General features: G+C 35.0%; 1 protein-coding gene across 2 annotated transcripts in view; it reads right to left on the reverse strand.

Annotated features, from left to right (window-relative positions):
• The window catches only part of LOC145672614 (protein NipSnap homolog 3A-like), a 60,333-nt gene that overhangs the window by 26,554 nt on the left and 19,547 nt on the right, over positions 1-14,232 (reverse strand). Inside the window, exon 2 of one of the 2 annotated variants that reach the window (XM_081741779.1) lies at positions 13,901-14,123. In XM_081741779.1, coding sequence (XP_081597905.1) covers positions 13,901-14,123 — 223 coding nt within the window. Of the gene's footprint in view, positions 1-13,900; positions 14,127-14,232 lie in introns of both variants that reach the window. The other variant, XM_081741775.1, reaches the window with a different exon arrangement.

The raw sequence follows: 14,232 nt of genomic DNA on the forward strand, positions 1-14,232 counted from the left end.
AGTGGGAGGAAACGGTAGAACCCCGAGAAAACCCACGCACACGGTGTTTAGCCACCACAAAGTTCACTTGGTGCGAGCTGGGATCGAAGGTACTTTACAGTTAACCCATATTGTTCACAAATCTATCGATTTACATTTTCCAGTAATAATAATAGGCCTAATAATAATAATAATAATAATAATAATAATAATAATAATAATAATAATAATAATAATAATAATAAAAGATGTTTATGATTTTTGACTAACATGTTCAGTTTGTGTATGTTTGCAGTAGAAGTAATATGTACCTAAAAGAGTGTGTGTGTGTCAGTGGCGTATCTAGCCCGGGGCTGGAGGGGTCTAGGCTCTCAAGTTCTTTTTTATTATAATTGAAGCTATTATTTATAAAATATTTTTTAAAAGTTTATTGTAAACTCATGATATATCCATCATAGTCTCGGTTCTAGCTGCCCCTCCCCCGTCCCTCAGGTTTTATCTTCTAGATCTGCCTCTGGTGTGTGTGAATGTCACTGTTAGGAAAACAGCCAATAATAGATACAATGTGTTACTTAATGGAGGATATTTTGTATTATCCTATAGTACTTCAATAATAAAAAAAATGTTTCTCAAAACAAAACTGTCCACTAAATAAAATATTATTGACAAGTAACGACAACATACCTTTCAGAGCCACGAAAGTTTGATTTTATTAATTATCTCGAAAATTAAGCATTATAATTAATCTCCAAGCATGCAATTTTGTTTAGCTTAATGTTAGCTTTGACTGGTGTATGTCTTATATTAGGGTATCATTTAAAGAATAAATGATAATTAAAGGTTATAACTTATTAATTGGAGGCGTGATGGCTCAGTGGTAGAGCGCTCCCCTCTAGTGCCTGGGGGTCTTTTGGTTCGATCACTGACCACATGAATTTTTGGTGGAGAATTTTCGTGTCCGTTGAGAGCTTTCTCGACAAGATTTTGCCATTTCCTCCCAAATTTTCATTCCACCAAGTCTTCCAGAATGATTCAATGTCATCCCCCCTCTTCCTCAGCCTCAAGAACATAATAGTGGATCGTAAAACTTAGAAATTTAACTTCATTTTTCTATGCGTATCTTACCAACCATACACTATGTACTAAAGTCTTCCTAACGTTATGAAAAAGAGCTCAATCAGAATATAATTCAATGTCGATTTCACTTCAATAAGTGGTACGATTCTCGTACAGCTTTTTTTGTTTGTTTGTTTGTTTGTTTACAAAGAAATAGTTATTGTCAATTTTTTTTTTCGAGAATTACGCACGAGCTTTCGAAATTACACACTTATCATTTTGATCAGCTCAACAAGGTATATCGATTACTATATAGAATAGAATATTTTCCGTTAATAATGGTTTCTCTCTTTACAATATTGAGTCTTTCTAACGTGTAGATATACTGTACAACATAATGTGGAACCCACACGTTTACACTCGGATGCAATCTCATTGTATGGAAATTAACCAGCATACCCTTATCCATAGCACACAATGGCCAGAGCCTATTTATCTGTGAGACTGATGCTTTTACTCCCTGATTGAAAGGCCCGATTATATTGAATTTATAGGTGCTTTATATTAATCTATGATATGAAGTGCAAACGTGAAATACAAGAAATTTCAGCAATGCCGAAAGAAGCCTTTAGGAGGAAGAAAACACTATTTTGTGGAACCTTGAATAAAGAGTTGAGAAATTCTTCAAGTTGAGTATTGTATGTACTGTATGGGCTAGAAACATGAACGTTATGCAAAATTATGAAAAAACGACTGGAAGTTTCGAAATGTGGATGTAGAGAATAATTGAGATAATTAGTAAGATCCAACGGAAAATGAATGAGAGGGTGTTAGAAATGGTTGGGGAGAAAAGAACAGTTTTTGATATTATTGAGAATAGGAAGAGAAGATGATTGTTACATTTGCTAAGAAGGAACTATATCATGAGGGGCGTGCTGAACATGGTGGCAGGAAACAGAGGGAGGGGCGAAGGAGGCTACAATTCATGGACGACATCAAGAGAGAAAAATCATACGTGAAGACGAAGAGGTTAGCAAAAGACCGTGGGATACGGAAGTTTCTCAGTTGCTGCAAGTGACCTGCCAATAATGGCAGAATATATGATGATGATTATGTATTAATCAATATTTGTGGAAGTAGAAAATGTATCTTGATACTTCTTACATTTTTACTGTTATCAATACAATGCTATCATCTTGTTCTTTTTTTTTTCGGCGACCATATCATTTACCTTAAACTTAGCATCATTTGCAAAATACGTGAATATAGTAGATTTTTCAATAAGCCAATACATTTAAGATAATCGTAACTTACTGTTTCATAAAATGATTTTCCACGCTTGAGACTACTAACGTTTCTTACTATTGACGCTATAGTAACAAGCTGCCAATCCATTTCCCATATAGCATCGATGCTTAGAAAGAACGTAAATAAAAATTGCAATAAACAAAAGGGTTTATTCAGTTCCATTGCCAAAGCTCCCAGAAGGTAGACGTTCACCAATAGGTGTAATACGAAGTACTCGTCAAGCCCTATCTAGAGGTACTTTTATTTTGGCCTTAAACCTCAGGAAGTTGGTAAAAAAAAAAAAAAAAAAAAAAACAGGGGGGGGGGCAGCAAAGGGTCATTGGTGATTTAGAGAAATAGAGGTTTTAGGAATGAAATCAATATAGGAATAAGATCAGTATGCAACCGTATTTAGCATATGTGAGAAGCATCCATAGAGGATAGCTCTAAGCTGAGATATAGGTAACGGGCCGAAGATTGTTTCAAAACTATAGAGGATATCTTTTTTTTTTTTAAAGATATATCGACAGAAAACAAAGGTAGACAAAGAAAAGTATGTCTAATATAGAATCTTCCATGAGCTTGTATATGGCATGCAATTTGTTTAAGGAAACTTCAGGAACAGGGTGAACTTAGTGAGACTAGTGGTTCGATTTTGACTAATTGGGAAGTTTGCCCAATTTGAAAGCTATCAAACAAAGATTTGGTTAGTGAGCTTTTAAAGGGAACTTTTACCTATACTAACCTATGCAAACAAGTGTAAACAAACTGCTATCCTCTATGGATGCTTCTCACATATGCTAAATGCGGTTGCATACTGATCTGATTCCTAAAGTGATTTCATTCCTAAAACCTCTGTTTCTCTAAACCAAAGACTTCCTTAATTTAGCTGCCCTTTTTGACCAACTTCCTGAGGCTTTAGGTCCAACATAACAGTATATCTAGATAGGCCTTGACGAGAACTTCCTATTACACCTATTGGACACTGTTTACTTTCTGGAACCCTTGGCAATGGAACTGTGAATAAAACCCCTTTCGTCAGGTAGATAGAGAAAGCTTGGGGGAAATTTTCAGTCAAAAATGGCGATTTATATCCCTTTAAATCCAATTGAATTTCTTAAATTTATTTCAAAGACACTGACAAAAGGATAGAGAAATAGGATTGTAGAAAAACAACTTTTGAACCTGACTAAAATATATTTTAAAGTATGAAGACCTTTCTTCATTATTTCGAAAATGAATAACAAATAAGCCTATGCATAAGAACATAAACATTTGGATGTTTACATAATTTAATTAGAATTACTTACTCTGTGTCCTGTAAGCTTACTTTTAGTAAACTGGTAAATTTTATTTAATAAGGAATTCACATGTAGTTCCATAACAAGGATAAATTCCACCAGGAATTAAAAGTTTCTGTAATCATTCTCGTAGCGGCAGAAGATAAATGTATGAACCTTGTTCTGTTATTAATTTCCATTCAAGGCAGAAAATATCAGCAAAACAGAAGAGGGCATTTGTTCACACAGCCAAATTAGTTTATAATGCAAACAAATGTAGTCGTCGAAAATAGATGCCGTCTATTTATCTTGGAAAATTCTTTCGAGTCTTTACAAGCCAGTTTAAACAAAAGCGTCTGACCTACCCAACTTGTGAGAAGTTGGAATTCAGCCACAAACACCATCTAAAAGATGTCTCTATAACGTATGCTTATTGCATTTCTAGTTTTCGCTTTTTTGTTCCCAAAGATTTATAGAAATAGTTTGTTCGTTTGAAAGAAAGTTTGCACAGACAACTATCGTCTGTACATGCTAATTTTTTTCTTTCTTTGTTCAAAAGAGATAAATGCGACTAATGATAGTAGTCCTTCACCAGGTTACCGTCTTAAGTTGAAAGTTAAAATTAAATGGTTTGGAAGAAAATGAGGGTTGGGACCAGTTATGAAAATCGTATTTTGCATATTTCAAATGATAAATCGTTCTATCTTTCCTATTATAAGAGTGATATTTCTTTCCCCGTTTAAGCCTGTTTTTAAATTTATACAGTTCTTTCAGAATAAATCGAATTTTCTTCAATTAAGTTGATTTTTTTTTAAAAAATGAAATGAAATCTTTGTTTTACGTCCAACGGTTATGCTGGTTAGGCTAAAGGAGATGGTGATGATGAGAAATGAATGAAATGGTGGAATGAAGAAAGTGGGATGAAACGAGAGAACCCCGAGGAAACCCGCGCACACAGTGTTCGTCCAACACAAACTTCACTTAGCGGGGGATGGAATCGAACCCAGGACCCCGAGCACCAGAGGTAAAATTTCTACCACTGAGCCACCGCGGCCCTAAGTTGAAATTAAAAAAAACAAAACAATTAACGGTATCACGTGCACACCACGTGAATATGTTTGGTTTGTATTGCGTGATGTATTCTTTTCAATTATTTCTGAAAACGGAAGTTGTAGTATATTTCTATCATTAATGGTTTTAATAGAGATATTAGAGTGGAGGTGGAATATATTCTCGAGGCGCTTAATTCATTGCAGAAAACCGGATTTCGCTACCGTTTTTACTCTATAGCGATCAACATTAAAGCCGCATAGTGGTTGATTTTCTCAACTTCCGATTTGAACAGAAACTTAAGAGAAAAGATAGTACTCATTTTTCAAATTTAAAAGAAGAAAGTACTCTTCTCGTTATCTCTTATCATTTTTGCTTTATGTAGATTGATATTGAAACCGCAAGTTATAATAGATTTCTACAACTTTTCAGTTTAGTAGAGAATTAAGAATGGAAGTGAACTGTGCTCTTGGGACGCTTAATCGATTGCAAGAAACCTTTTCTCTCTATCTATTACTCTTTATGCTGTATAATGATCAACGTTAAAACCGGAAATGGTTGACACATAGGCAGACATAGTTTTCTATCCCAGACAGACAGACACATAAGCAGACATGTTTTTTTGTCTCCCAGACAGACAGACACATAGGCAGACATGTTTTTTTGTCTCCCAGACAGACAGACACATAGGCAGACATGGCTTTGTTTCCCAGACAGACAGACACATAGGCAGACATGGCTTTGTCTCCCAGACAGACAGACACATAGGCAGACATGGTTTTGTCTCCCAGACAGACAGACACATAGGCAGACATGGTTTTGTTTCCCAGACAGACAGACACATAGGCAGACATGGTTTTGTTTCCCAGACGAACGGACACATGGGTAAGCATGGTTTTGTTTCCCAGACGACCAGATATATGGGCAGACATGGTGTTTTGTCTCCCAGACGAACGGACACATAGGCAAGCATGGTTTTGTTTCGCAGACAAACGGGCACATGGGCAGGCATGGTTTTCTCTCTCAGACAAATGGACATATGGGTAACTATGGTTTTGTCTCCCAGACGAACGGATACCTGAGTAGGCATAGTTTTGTCTTCCGGACGATCGGACGGACACACAATGGTCATGGTACGTGTAAATATACTAATAACACCATTATAAATTATCTCAAATGATTCAAGATAAAAGTACAATAATAAATTAAATTTTGGTAAACTAAAGTTCTTGAAAAATGTAGTTACGTCTCCCACTTCCAAAATCTAGATATCAAATCGAAACGTGAGGTGGTATATCCAGTCCTTCTAGCTTCAATAAAAGAACAAAGGCAGAGATGAAATAATATATTCTTGGGAGGCTGAATTCAATGAAAAAAAGTTATTTCTCGCTATATTTCACAGTTTTTGGTCTAGTGTCTGCCGACGGACAGTGCGAATAGACAGTGCGATATTGTGACCGGGTTGTTGTTCACTGTTCTAGTTATATTCTCCTGCAGATCCTGGATTGTCCTTAGATTGTTTCTGTACTTTATGATTTTACGATAGGCCTACAAATAAAAGTCTAGAGGGCTTTAAATCTGGCGAGCGAAACGGTCACAAGTTTTTTTTTTTTTTTTCAAATCAATCAATTCCTGAAGAAGTGTCTGGGTATCTCCATTGACTCATTTGATGTATGGATCGTTGCTCCATCCAGTTCAAATCAATAGTAACGTTTATATTCCTCAAGCAAAGCTACAAATTGAGTGATGATGTTATTCTACACTTCTGAATCAACAGTCATGTTTCAAGAAATGGATCCACAATTCTTCTTCTTCAAATTGCGCATCATACTCCCACTTTCTCAGAATGAAGAGTTCACACTCATATTAATTTATACGTTTCTGTAAATCCAACAGGCGCGGCTCGTGAATTGTTTGCACCCAGTATGATCGAAACTTCAGACGTTTCAAACCCAATGACAAGATGATGAAGATTTTTCTACCTCTTGTAAAAGTCATCTCAGACTTCCTAGGGAAATTCTCCAATTTTTGACAAACATCCAGAAACAAAGTCTTGTGTGAAAATTGATACTAGTCCGCTCCTGCCTTACATGGAACGTTTCCTGTTTCGCGAGACCATTTTTTTAATCAAATCATACTGTGCTATTTCTTCAGATGAAGGAGTGTTAGAATATTTTTTATGAAAGATCTCTGTACGATGTTCATACGATTTAAATTCAAAGTAAGCTTCTAAAACAGCAATCCTATTCTCCCGTGAACTAGTAGTGGTGTTCAGAATAGTGGTGAACTGAATTCGTGTGCGTTTTCAACTGAACTTTTGGTTTTTCATTCTTGCTGTTTACTGCGCATGCATCTTTGTTCATTGTCGTCTAATGTGTTATTTATATGTTCCAAAAACATCAACAAACAATCACAATCAACGGCGCCGACTCTTCAAAATTTCTGCGGGTGCATATCAATGGCGGGACGTGTTAGCGTGTGTTTTCAGGAAAGTCTCGATATTTAATTGATTTATTTTTAGTTAAAATCTTTTATGAACACTGTCATAAAGGGCTGAGCTGTGATAAAGTAAAATATGCCGATACTATAAGGATAAGTTGGAGCTGCCTTAGGTCAGTCGGTAACACGGCTGATTTAAACGCAAGAGAAACGGGTTCAAACCTGGGTCCAAACTAAAAATCTTATGGGTGCCGGAGCACCCACGTAGTTGGCGCGCATGATCACAAGCAAAAGTTTTTGAAAGCTTTCTGTTCTTGTTCAACAACGTTCTTTTTAAAGTCAGTTTGAAAACTAAAGCTGCTATCGATAGTCTTGAGATTTGGAATCACCATCCTAAATCTCCCTTACCATTTCCAATGTCATGACCTCTCCGTCAGTAATGACGTTGAATATCTACTTTGGAGGATTTTGACTATATGTTGAGAAAAAAAAAAGATTGATCGAAAATAAACTTTAGATTCAAAATGAGAATCTGAAAATTATCAAGTACTTTTTAAACGTTATGATCTTTCTGCCAGTGTGATAGTCTATTGTTTGAGGGTAGAGTGTAGAGTGTTCGAATGTACCAGAAGAAAACTGTCAAAGAACAGACTTCAAATTGAGCTCCTTTGTGGCTAAGCGATTAGTGTACGTGCCTTTGGCGTGGGAGATCCGGATTTGATTCCCAGCAGGAGCTCATGTGGTTCGGATTCCACGTTAATCAGTAGATCCTGTCTCATATAGCCTCGCTAATGAAAGAGACGTTAAACTCCAATCAACTCAACTGATCTCAGACTTCAAATTACAACTAGCACACTTGATTTATCAGACTGGCTAACTATTGGTTTGGTTCAGTTTGAGTTTAGCGTCCTTTTCAGAAGCAAGGCTATATAAGACCTTCAGCTTAACGTTGGATTTAAACCACGTGAGCTCTCGCCGGGAATCGAACTGAGTCTCTCGCGCCAAAGGCGCGTACCATGCTCTCAAACAGTTTAGAATGTCACGATATGTTGGCAGTATAACAGGAATCTACTAATTTGGGGAGTCGAGAGTAGGTATTCTTGTATGTAAGATCTATTCGCATTTATAAAATTACATGTAAGTGAGTATGTTTATTTATTTGTTCTATCTAATGCACCGTCTTTACATGTACAGCATATTTATTTTATTCTATGTTATTTTTGAAATTGTATTAAGTTACACGTAATTATCCAGAGTTCTTCAACAAGGATCGATCTTTCAGTCAAATATTAAAATGTATTTGATACATTATGTCACTTCAAAGAAAATTTCCGAAATTTTCCTTTTAAAGAAGTAAATGTAATGAGAGGACCTGTTTTGGAATTTCAATGCTGTAGGAAATTTAACTCATCGTGAAGATACTAAAGAAGTTTTGAAAATATGAAACTTCTAAAAAGAGAAAGAACAATATTATGTATTTAACTATTAATTAGTAAACTTTCTTGTTGAGTTAAATTTACGCAAAAAGCGTTATTGATCAATAAGAACAACCGTGGGGAAGGGAAGTGAAAGGTGTTTTAATGACACTTATTTAAAGGTATTATCTTGGTATTCGTTTGGTGGAACTGAAAGAAGTATCTGGGAAAATTCAATGAAAATAACCGCACATCCGAATCGAACACGGAATCTTCTGAATGCGAAGCGAGAATCATAACACTTTCTTCATATACGTCGTGTAGAAAGCACAATACGGCATAGGTAAAACGTAAATTTAATATGGCTGTGCAACATACCTATCCGTGTATACAAAGTGATGTTTCTAGATCATAGGAGGCAGGCCGGTAGCCAGCCCAAATATGTAGGGGAGGGGGGCGATCCAACCATATTATAGTTCATTTGCAAGCCTACCGTGAAATTTTTAGGGGGGGACCCGGCCCCCTAGGTCCCCCTGGATACGGGCCTGCAGGAGGTTGATGTTGTGACTGACGATAGGAGAACAATAGTTACGTATAAGCGTTACCTGGAATGTAGAGTAATAACGTGATAGTATTAAATTGAGGTTTTCGATCAATTCGTACTCCAGTTATTGGAATAAACGCTAAACCCCATGGAGGTGGATTGTTTGCTTATTTGCATGACACGTACTTGGACACAGCACATGTGATTAATCATCTTCACAATGCATAATTTGAAGTGGATTTGTCGACTACTAAAATTAGCTTCTGTTTTAATCTATGATTTGAATTTAGTTATTGGATTTTCAGCAAGAGATTGTTGGCTTATTTAAATTGCCCTCACTAATATTTTTCGGAGAGATTTTTTGTTTTTATCATCGATGCGTGGTCTGCAAGGCTTGAATTGGAAACAATAAAGGCATTTTGTACTCTTGATAATTCAGGACTCCGAGAGAGCTCCCATCTCCTAATAATATATAACTAATTTCTCAGTCTGTGCGTCACGCTGGCTAATAATGACCAATCATCCTAATAGATGGCACTACCTGCATTAACGAGGTTTAAGCTATGCTGGTAATTCTCCACACTAAAACTATTGTGATATTTTAATTGCAGCTTAAAAACTATTGTGATATTCTAATTGCAATTTAAAAACTATTGTGATATTGAATTACAATTTGAAAACTATTGTGATATTGCAAATGTATATAATTTTAAAACTATTGTGTAATTTTAATTGCAATTTAACAACTATTGTGATATTTTAATTGCAATTTAAAACTATTATGATATTTTAATTGCTATTTAAAAACTATTGCGATATTTTAATTGCAATTTAGAAACAGTATTGTTTCAATTTAATTATTTCGAAGGAGGACCACGGCCATAACTATACGTGTATTTAGATTTAGCATTAATACTTGAATAATCATACGTTTTTCATTTAATAATTTTGTCATTTAATAATCTAACAGTATGTATGAGGTACAAATATGGTTTAGTTACAACCTCTCTGTTTATGGATGCAGGACAAAAATAATATATTTGAATTCGCTCCTATTTTGGATGTGTCGCCCTTTGATGACATAGTGGGCCGAATGCTCCTTTTGCTTAACTGAAAATATCATTTAGCCTCCTTGTTTCTAAATGGTTAACATTCTCGCGTTTTTTTTTTTTTTTTTTTTTTACTGGAGATTCCGGCTCGATTCCTTATTAGCAGGCAGTAGTTTATTTTCTTTTAAAAATAAATAAATTAATAAATAAATAAATAAATATAGATAAAAATCTGACTATCTTTTCTTTGGTCAGTGTATTGACTTCTAATGCATTACTTCTAGCTTCCTAGGTACAGGGTGGTCCGGAATTTAGCGTACCCCCCTTTAGTTTCAACAGTATAGTGTTAGTTATGGTAGAATGTCTGCACACAGTTACCTTGAAGTCTTTGGACTCTTAAGAGTCATAAACATCGGTATGATCACTATTCGTAACACAGCTGAATTCTGCGCCAAGTTCTCGCAGATGTTTTGCGAAGATACTCCGGGGTCACGAGGATGAAGGCGTGTTCCACAGCTTCTCGTAATTCCTGCGTTGTGTGATATCGAGTGTTTCTTACTTGTTGCTTTATGAAACCCCAGAAAGCATTGTCTGGTGTCGTCAGATCGGGACTTCTTGGAGGCCAGGCAAAGGGAGTTGGTGAAGATGCACAACCTCTTCCAATCCAGTGGCCAGAAAACGTCTGATTCAGGTAATTGCGCACGTGAATTGCGAAGTGCGCTGGTGCTCCATCCTGCTGTATCACAACAGTGCCTTTGATACTATTGACTCTTAAGACTTCAAGGTAACTGTGTACAGACATTCTATCATAACTAACACTATACTGTTCAAACTAAAGAAAGGAGTACGTGCACTTTCGAACCACCCTGTAGAGTAGAGTTCGCTACTTGTAAAATTCAAGTGTATCTCCACTTTCTTGATGATAGTGCAACACAGAAAAATTAGGTATTCCCAATGGATAGCGAATCTATATTCATGATCTCAAAGTTATGACACGGAACAAATTTTTTCAAACCCACTCATAGCAAATGCGAATTTTCCTTTAGTGATATCTTGATTATAACCCAAAACATGTTGATAGTGCCACAAATGCAAGCGAAAAATCTTTAATATACAAGGTGGTGCGAAACTGCCTACAAAGTATGAAAGTAATTTTATCTGTTATTAAGTTGTAAAATTTTATAAAATTTATCTGATAATTATGTATATCTACCAGGGATTTATAAGTCGTGATTTTTCGCTTATTTATTTTAGAATTTTGAAATTGAAGTCAGCTACAGAATGAAATTTTTGGTATTGTAACGAATGTCACAAACTGATACCAAATTTTTAGAAAAGATTGCGTAAAACCGTTGAAGTTAAGGAAAGACGTATTTAATATCTTGCAATATAGTAAATGGTGGCATATGTGGTCATTTCTAAAATTTCAATGAAGACTTGATATATTTTCATTCAGTAGTTATTTACAATTTAAGTTGGTAGGTAAACCTAAGTTTCGCGCCATTCTGTACACTCAAGCATTATAAAGGCAGCAAAATGGCGCTAATTTGGAAATGCACGAAAGCCGATTTTTTTTAAGAATAGAGGGTTTTCCCCACATCTTTTCTGGGAAAACCGGATTTTTTCACTTTTTCGACTTTTTATGATTTTCTTACTCAAGTATCAACTTCGTTTTCCTGTAGTGGGTTCTACGATTTAAAAAACGTGTCTTTACAATATTCACTACTAATGAGTAAAATGTCTAGAAAAGAATTCATTATCGTTATTAGTTTTCGAAGTGGCAATTCATTAGTAGCCGGCAAGAGTAAGTTATGGAACACAGCATATCTCAAGGGTCTTGTTGCTTGCCTAACAACCTTATCAATATCAAGAAAGTTATACATGTGTGTTGTACGGGTTGCCTAAATTCAAACTGGCAGACAAAAATCATATCGTAAATCAATTTGATTGATTGGTTTGATTTTAGCATCAGTTTCATCAGCGAGACTATATGAAACGTGGACTTATAGCTTAACTTCAAATTCGAACCATGTATCATAAATCAGGAAACAACTAGAAATCCATATTTGTCTTCGTATACAATTTTGCTTACTGTTCGAGAAAGACTTTATTGTGAACTTTAAATATTCTATTGGAACACAGTATAAGTTCAATGTTCAAAATTAAAGCCATTAACGATCATTTTGGTTATAATGTTATTTTAACATCAAGTGAAAGTTAATTATTTCCAGAATTTATTCTTTCTTTAATATTACATTGTGTCAATATATTTGAAATGGAGAAATTGGGTATAACATCTTAACCTTCTCCCCCTCAAATGTTAACGGCTTCAATAAACGCTATGTATATAGATACTAGATAGATAACACTTGTTCTGCGTAACCTCCTACATAAAAGTTGTCCTCAGTTCCAAAAAAGCAGAAGTTCCAAATGATAAATTTGTTCCATTAAGTCTAAATATTATATTTTCGATACCATTATTGCTAACACTACTAAATTTTCACTAAAATACTTTTGTCCTAGTACATTACTCCAATAGCTCCAAGAAGGAATTAAGTATTATTGGGTTTGCGGCTTCTATGGCTATTTTAGCCCGACACATATGAAGGATGGCGTCCCACTGTAATCATATTACCAGGGAAAGTGGGGAAAGAAGGAAGTAGCCTGGTACCTTTACATTAGGTACCTGGTGTGAACGAGAAAAATCCAAGAAAAACCTCACCCAGGGTGACTGGCCTGGAAAGACTCTTACACCTTTCCAACCTGGCGTCTCTTCACAAGAAATTAAACCTAATAAAACTCCAACTGACCAAAGCAGTATATATACAGTATTTTAAGATTATATATTTGTCTTACAGTTTCGGTTATGTAACATAGCCTTATTCAGACACATTATGAGAGAAATATCCAATTTTGACAGCTTATATACAATCCGGATGCAAGACATGTCCACTTTCTCTTTACAAAACGTAAACTTTTAATTGGCTCTAAAAGTAAAATTTTAATTACTGTAGTCACTTTCTCCTTTTGTGCACCTGTTATGACTCTCTCAATTAGGTGTTTGTCACTAATTTTTAATTACGTTTACAGTAATTAAAAAATTTCTTTTTACAGCCAATTAAAAGTTTACGTTTTGTGAAGAGAAAGTGGGTGTGTCTTGCATCCATATTGTATATAAGCTGTCAAAATTGGATATTTCTCTCATAATGTGTCTGAGGAAGGCTATGTTACATAGCCGAAACTGTAACACAAATATATAATTTTAAAATATATATATATATATATATATATATATATATATATATATATATATATATATATATATATATATATATATATACTGCTTTGGTCAGTTGGAGTTTTATTAGTAATCTTGAATTTTCCAAAGCTACAACGAATAATTTACAAATTAAACCTGAGACTATGCTACACCGGCTACTTCTATTAACTCCAAAAATAATGAGTTCGAGATAGAAAAGCAATTGTATCCACTTATTGGCTATTTTTCTTTCGCATCAAGTGATTAATTTGTTTTATTATTGAACTTCTTATATTTCACCCCTCAAAATGCAGTAATTAAATGTTTTTTCGTGTTATACTGGTGGAAGATTGGTGGAACGTACTGTTATTTCTTTAGTAAAGTTCAAACGTTCAAGAAAGCCCAACATTTTGTAGGCAATAAAGTCGTAGAAAACAAGCTGTTTTCTCCAAGCCCTTCCATCTTTAGCGAATTATTTTTAAACACTCAAAATCATTATTTCAAACTGTTAAAAAACACATAACAACCAGTTTGTAACTTACCATATGACCACATATGATAAACTTCAAATATGCCTCCTAATTCGGCAGTCCAAAATCCCAACATAGGTGAGTATTTGGTACGATAATGTAAATTTTTCTCAAACAGTGTCATGAACTCTTTGTATCTTTCAGGAATAACATTGTAATGCCGTAATTCGTAGACTTTGTTGTGACCATTCTCGTTTTGTGTGGTTACAGAGTAACTTGCAACTGGACTGAGCTGCTTCTGAAAATAAACAGTATAGTAAAAATTAAAATTAATACGTAATAATAAATTTCTATAGCTACAAACAGTAGAACATCCAATTCAATATTAAATAGAAATTAATGAA

The sequence above is a fragment of the Thermobia domestica genome, chromosome 2, assembly GCF_964235325.1.
Source record: "Thermobia domestica chromosome 2, izTheDome1.hap1.1, whole genome shotgun sequence".
In the NCBI taxonomy this organism is placed as follows: domain Eukaryota; kingdom Metazoa; phylum Arthropoda; class Insecta; order Zygentoma; family Lepismatidae; genus Thermobia; species Thermobia domestica.